Source organism: Vigna unguiculata, chromosome 1 (assembly GCF_037176805.1).
Source record: "Vigna unguiculata cultivar grain cowpea cultivar isolate G323 ecotype 2 chromosome 1, ASM3717680v1, whole genome shotgun sequence".
Lineage (NCBI taxonomy): Eukaryota > Viridiplantae > Streptophyta > Magnoliopsida > Fabales > Fabaceae > Vigna > Vigna unguiculata.
Window position 1 is genome coordinate 1,521,667 of NC_140792.1, and position 7,747 is coordinate 1,529,413.

Genomic DNA, 7,747 nt, shown 5'->3' on the forward strand with positions numbered 1-7,747 from the left:
GGGCTTTAGTGGTCTTTGGCGCTAGGCGCTAGGTACCATTGTTAGGCGCTCAACACAAAAGGCTCCAGAGGTTGTCAGTGATGGGCGTTAGCCTAGGCCGTTGGGCACTTCAAAGATAATGAGCCTATGTGATGCTAGCATTGGGCGCCCCCTCCAGTACAATTGGGCTCCATCTCATGTAGTACTTTTTGTTTTACTGAATTTCTTGTTTATGGATTTTGGCTTTTAAATTATGAGTATTATGTTGTCAAGTAGATAATATTAATGTATAAGATGATGAAAATTCAAGGAAATTCCAAGGGGAATATCATATTGTTATGTTTCTTCAATGTATGGATTAATGTATGAATTCAAGTAAAGAGATATCTTAACACTTTAATAAACATGGTAGTCAAAATCGAGATCTTATTAAGGATTGAAAAGGAAAACATAAATCATAAATCGAACAAGGATTGAAAAGGAAAACATAAATCATAAATCGAACAATCATAACACGGATCGTAAGATTCTAAAAATTTCATTGTCACTCAAAATTCATGACTAAACTTAACAATATATGAAATAAAAGAGTACATCATTAGGTGCAAACACAACATCCTTGCTATATAGGAGTACCAAAATAATAATTCATCTAAACCAGATCATATTGTAAGTTAAATTCATAATCTTTATAGGGGCCTTCAGCTCCATCATTTCCATCTCCTTCACCATTCAAATTAGCCATATCCAAGTCTTGAGTATGTAAAGTTTCATCCTCCTCAACTTCTAGTGGAATCAAGTTTTCATCCAAATCCAATGCTTCATTCTACTCATGCTCATCTTCAATAATCCATTCTTCATAAGATGAACTATCATCAATGTTAATTTGAGTTGGTTTTCTTGTTTGTTTCTTCTTGGCTATTTTTGAATTGGCCATAACAAAACCAACATCATTTGTTATGCTTTGCTTTAGCCTATTTATTCCCTTTGTATGAACCTAAACAAACGCAAAGACACATATGATAAGCAAGTAATCACTAGACTAGTAATTTATTATAGACATATATTATAACATTAGCCTACCACCTTAAAGGAACTCCAATTACACTCACATCCGTAAGAGCTACATGTTAAGCTCAATACATGAATGACAAATTTTTAGAGTTCAGGATACTCATCATCATAAGACTCCAACCAATCTACTGAAGTCTTTAAATTAATTAACATAGTAGCCAAAGGACAATCAAAACATTTTGCTTGTTTTTTGAAATAATCAATTTGAACATCAATGAGAGTTTGGTCCTCTTTATCATCCACCATCCTAGTTAGACATTGCATCAAACCTCGTTTTACTTCCAAATTTGCTTTAAATTTAGGACGGTAATGCATTTGAGGGTTAAGAAAATAGCTCGAAGCATGCAAGGGCCTATGGAATTGCCTATCCCACCTTTCCCTAATGATGTTCCACAAAGGCAAATAACTAACCAAAATACATTAATTGAGTTAGTTTTTTTGTTTTTCACTAACAATCAAATATAGATAGTTAGATGATTAATACCTTTATTTGACAACATTGAGAGCCTTTTTAATATTCTTCATTGCTTGGTCCATTGCTTAATAAAGGAAATGCACCATTCAAACAAGTTATTATATTCTTCCAAAATTCCTTATTGAAAACAACATCTTCAACAATTTTACCATTAATGGTTTTGGCAAACTTGCTAGACTTCCACTCATTGCTACTAAACATGCTAATTAAAACTCCTTTGTTCTCATGTAAGCATCCTAATGTCAAGTACGATGTAACGAAACACCTGACCTTATCATATCTCTTCCCTTTGTGAAACGTTGTTGTAGAGAAATTAGAGAAGATCTTGAACATATAAAGATAGTAATTTTTTGACCTTTTGGAATTGTATCCTCATGAATAAGGATCTTCTTCTCATAGTCCTCCAACATTAAATCGACACAATGTGTAGCACACAGTGTCCAAAGTAGCCTTTTTCTCTTTGTCATCAACATTTGACCAATAACTTTATAGTTTGTTGCATTATTTGTGACAACTTGAAGATCGCGAGTTTTAAGTGAAGTGAGATTGAAGAGGATGAAAAAGATCCTAGACTCGTACGATCTTACATTTTGGATCACGATTTTAACTACCATGCTAATAACCATTCACACTCATATACAGTATGATGAATTATATGGTGAGAGTAGTCAAAGGTCTTAATCTAGGGGTTTTCCCTTGGCATAAAACATGAAGGGGATTGACTTTGTGTGTAGTAGGGAAAACTCACTGGCAATGACTTTGTAGAGCATCAAAGGTCACCACAAGTGCATGTCTCCCGTGAATCTGATATCAATGCATGTATCCAGATAATTGAGTTATAAAAGTCGTTATTTACATGTTTCACTACTTTGTGACTGTTTGAAGTGTTTGGTATTATAATATGTTTACTTCATATATGGTTTCTTTATTGATTAGCTCACCATCTCCTGTGTTTGTGTCTTCTTGGTTCGTTTTCTTCTTTTACAATGGTCACCTTTATAGGTGTGAGCTAATGAGGAAACAAGTGATGTCTAAAGAGTGTTCTAAAGGCAGTTGGCTAGTTTATAGGCTTTGTTAGCCTAGTTATTGGCACTTTTTTAAAAAAAATTAAGAATTTTGTTTTCGTTAAGCTATAATTCTTGGAGTTGTACATATTCAATCATATGTTATACTATTATGATTGTATCGGGAATTCAAATGTGAATCTAAATCCCACATTGAGTAAAAATAAGAAAGTTGAGCATCATATAAGGATAAAGACCCATAAACTCATTATTTAAGGTTTTAGATTAGATGTGGTGTCAATTCCTTATGTCTGGGTGAGTTCATGTCTCATTAGTATTATATATCTCTAGTGATTTTTCTCGAAAGACCCAACCAATTATAATAGTATATTGGGTGTTGACTCTTTTGTTCTTTATTATCACATATATAATATTTTATTTAGTAGTTTTATACTATTAAATGTATTATACAACATATATTTTCACTGATTTTCTTTTAAATTTTATCGTTTTAAGTAACTGTTATTTTAAATTAAAATAATAATATTTTTATTTTTATTCACCTTTAATTTATATTTAATTATATTTTAAAATAAAATATTTTTTTACAATTTTATTTTTTTAAATCAAAATATATTAAATATTATTTTTTAAAATTAAAGTAAAGAAAGGGAACATGCTTAATAAACACTTTATTTAATGTAAATGCTGATAGTAAAATTATATAAATAATTTTTTTATAAACGGTACTAGTAAAAACATGCATACACATTCTCATTTATATTTACATTTATAAATATATTTTCGTTATTTTATAATAATTATCTTTTGTTATCGTAGAAAATATTGAACACATGCTCAATTTTTTGTTATCTATTGTTCTAAAAGTAATTATCAATAGTAAATAAAATAGTGAACACAACAATATTTATTCATTATATATTAATTGCATAAAATTAAAAAAAATTTTCAGGACCTCTTGCAAAAGGTTAAAATACTTTTTTGTCCCAATTTTCGTCAAATTTTTTCAAATAAGTCCTAATTTTGGTTTTGTATTTAAATAGGTCCTAATTTTCGTCAATTTTGTTCAATTGGTTCCTTTTTTACTAACATCGTTTAAATCATTAACGGCCCTGAACAGTGACTGCCATGTGTCACTTTGTGGTTTTTTTAATTTTTTTTAAGTTTTTGATTTTTTTATAATTTTTTTTAAATGTACACGTGTCAACCTAGTAGCGTGCCACATGTCACCTCGTGATTTTTTATTTTATTTTTTAATTTTTTTAAATGTCCACGTGTCAATCCAGTAGCATGTCACGTGTCAAAGTCAATGTTCTATATTCAATTTGGTCCTTATATTTATTATTTTTGTTCAATTTAGCCCCAATTTTTGTTAACATTAATTAATTTGGTCCCTCTCCAAATTGAAACCAAATTTAATTTTTATATTAAAATTCACATTTTTTATTAAATATTTTTATATAATATATTAAAATTCATATCATTATAACTTTGATATAAAAGTTAAATTTTATCACATCTTCGATAGGGACCAAATTAGTTAATGTTAACAACAATTGGGACTAAATTGAACAAAAATAACAAATATAGGGACCAAATTGAATATAGAACATTGACTTTGACACGTGACACGCTACTGGTTGACATGTGGACATTTATTTAAAAAAAAACAAAAAAAGATAAAAAAGAAATTCAAAAAAACCACGAAGTGACACGGGACACGCTACTGGGTTGACACGTGTACATTTAAACAAACTTAAAAAAAAAATTCAAAAAAACTACAAAGTGACACGTGGCCGTCACTATTTATAGTTTAAACTGTGTTAGAAAAAAATGACTAAATTAAATAAAATTAACGAAAATTAAAACTTATTTAAACACAACAACCAAAATTAGAATTTATTTGAAGAAACCTAACCAAAATTGGGAAAAAAAAGTATTTTAACCTTTCCCAAATTAATAACGAACATCAAGACTATTTCATTCTCACCCTCTCTTCCTCTCTTCTGCTTTTCCTTTGTCTCCCTCCTCGCCAAATTTCTCCGAATTTCTTATCTTTTTTCACATTCCAGTTCACTTCAGTTTTCACTTTTGGAACCCTTCCTTCCTTTTCAAATTAGGGTTTTATTTTCAATTGGAACCCTTCCTTCCTTGCTCACCTTCAACCTTAAATCTGTAAGTTACCTTTTTCCTCTGTGTTTTTGTGTTTACTTTATTTTCTTCGAATTCCCATTGCACACAAATTAAAAAAAAAAAAAATTGTTCCACGATTGTTTTTCTCTTGGTACAACTGTTTTAGTTTCTTCCTTGAGCATTTATTCGCCGAAACCCATTCATACTGGGTCTCTCAGCAAGTGTGTTCTGTTTCATTTTGTTGGCTTTATACATTTTTCTATTTGGAATTTCCTATAAATTATTCAATATATGTGAAGCTCTGGGAAAATTTCATGTGTAATGATATCATTTATTCTTGCTTCGATTTCTTGTTTGTGTAATGCCTTTTGAAAGATCTATATGTAATTGTTGCTATTATGTCATCTCTTTTTCAGTCACAGGCTTGAAGTTTATGTGCATAGAAGTAGAGTAGATTCTTCGTAATTTATACTTGTTCTTGTTTTCTTTTACTTAGGAAACCAAAACTATCCAAAGGGATTGATTTGGATTTTCTTCTTCAAAGCTGAATCAGTCTTCCTAGTTGACACCCCTAAAAACAAGATATTCAAAAGTTCAAAAAAACTATGAAAGAATTATAATTTACCTCCTTTTTTATGCTTGGTGTTGTGTCAACAACAATACAACTAGATTTTTATTTTTATTTTTTTGTAATTGAATATTTTTTTCTCCATGCTTTTTACTAGTGCTTGTAAAAGGAAGAGAAGGAGTAAGCAAGCACATTTGTATCTCCAAGATATGAACTCTGTGGCAAGGCGTTGCTTGTTCAAAACTTCAGGTTTCACAACTGAACCCTTCAATATTGGGTATAATCAAATGCAGCAGCTTCAGCAATGCAGAGGCATACGAGTGAGGGTCATGGATGAGAATTTGGAAATGGCATTGGCATCGATGCAGCGTAAGATGCAAGGAAGTGGGATTGAGAGGATGATAAAGCAGGAACAGAGATTCCATATCAAAAACTCTGAGAAGCGTGTTTTAGCCCAAAAGAACTTGGAGCGAAGGATTCGATCTGAGGATTTTGCTAAGAAACTTAAAACCATTATGATCAAGAAAGTCAGGTATTTAGCACCCATATAAAAGACAAAATTTTCTCCTTTACAGCATTACTCAAATCTGCACTGTATCTCTACATCGCACTATTTTCAAGTAATATGTTAAATGCATGATGTTTTAGGTAAGTTGCAATGAATTTCCCTCAATGGCATGAATTATTTTAAGCTATGAAGCCAACATATTTTGACTCGAGCACCTTGAGGTGGTTAATATCCAAAATGTAAGACACTAGCACAAACAACACATAACCTTTCCTTTAATAATGGCTTTGTGTCATTGTAAAATAATAAAAAATAAGATGGATTTTACCATGTCATTTGGACTCATCTATATAGCCTACTCTCTAAACATAGTAAGATATATAGTTTTGCATAAGATATCAATTTGGCCTGCAATCTTTAAGCATGAAGATATTAAATTGGGATCGGTTGATTTGTTAGTTTGAAGTTTGGAAGTAATGTTATCCACATGAAAAATCTTGAATCAAACTACTTTGTTAGTTTGAAGTTTGGAAGTAATGTTATCCACATGAAAAATCTTGAATCAAACTACTGATAAAGTTAATTTATCATTGACATAAGGCTTGAAGGGGAAACATGCAACTTCTAGTCTCTTGGACAAATTCATTTCTTATCAAATGTAATAAGCATTTTTTGTTGTTGTTTGTATCCACTCATGTTAGTGATTTTGTTTCTGTCGTGATTTCATGTTGGTGTCATTGACTTTGGAACTGAAAAATGTTATCATGTAACATACAATGATATAGGTGGCCACATGAGAACTTCATTTTGATCAAAGGCATGTTATAATATTATATCATGCTAACCTCGGGATTTTATTCCACTTCATTCCCTAATGCTTACCCCTTTGGTCTTTGTGATGTTCACATTTTATACGATGATGTTGCTTTCTATTTGTTCTGACATTTTGTTTATTCTGTTGCAATATCACAGGGGTCTATGAGGAGGTTGCATTTGGCACCAAAAATGGTCATCATAAGTTGCAGTTATTTTGTAATCTGCATGCCATCACCGCAGTTGACATATTCTTTCCAATTGCCTTGATCAGGTAGTGCCATGTGTATTTTGTAGCTGTTAGGGTAGCATATGCATTTGCAAATTGCAATACAAAAAGTATTCATTTGATGATAACTAAGACAATTGTGTGGTTAGTTCTTGAATCTGGGTCAAGACGTTGAATGTTGTTAAGTTGTGCTGGAAGCAGTTTTCAAGCAAAATTTTCTTGTGATTTTTTTTTTTCTGGTATAATTTATTTAATATGCTCCTTGAAATGGAATTAACGTATCTTATGAACTCTATCATGAGATGAAGTCTTGTAGTAAAGGACTTCCTGACATTGTCCTCTACTGAGTAAAGAAAATATGTTGGTATATTAAAATTCTTTTTAATATATTTTAAAACATTAAAATCAGTGTTTATTTACATTTTTAAAGTACATCAGAAGGACAACACTTAAAAAAATTAATAAAGGATCCAAATTCATGTATATTTAGATTCATATGAACTAGATGTCTTGTTAACGTGCTACATGAATTGCAATATTGAAAACTTGATAAGATTACTTTTGTTCAAATAATTTACAAAACACCAGACTCCCAAAGCATAAAGAAGAGAGGCACTTGAAATTTGAAATTAGCTCTTTCATGATTTTCAAAAGCTACAAATTCATATATGAAATATATAAACACTTAATTTGGTAATGAAGTTCAGAGAAAATTTTATGAGTCGTACAGTATGGAACAAAATTAAATGTACATAACAACTTACAAAATCTGAGCCAAAAGTTACATGTTTGGATTCTGGATTGTATTTACTGTTGGTTATAGTTTGTCAAGGAAAAATGATACTTTGACATTTTCAAATACAATAGGATCACTTTACAATTCACTTATTATTAAAATTTTAAATTAAAAAGTCAAATAAACGTGATTAAAATATTATTACTA

General features: G+C 30.6%; 1 protein-coding gene across 1 annotated transcript; it reads left to right on the forward strand.

The window, feature by feature from the left end:
- The first annotated feature begins 4,516 nt into the window (after positions 1–4,516).
- LOC114178370 (uncharacterized) lies at positions 4,517–7,038 on the forward strand. The gene is made up of 3 exons (XM_028064228.2): positions 4,517–4,728; positions 5,412–5,786; positions 6,735–7,038. The coding sequence occupies exons 2-3, from the start codon at positions 5,464–5,466 to the stop codon at positions 6,742–6,744; spliced, it is 333 nt and encodes a 110-aa protein (XP_027920029.1). The 5' UTR covers positions 4,517–4,728; positions 5,412–5,463; the 3' UTR covers positions 6,745–7,038.
- Positions 7,039–7,747: the final 709 nt, after the last annotated feature.

Coding starts and splice junctions, on each gene's coding strand:
- LOC114178370 (XM_028064228.2), top strand. CDS start 5,464: ATGAACTCTGTGGCAAGGCGTTGCTTGTTCAAAACTTCAGGTTTCACA.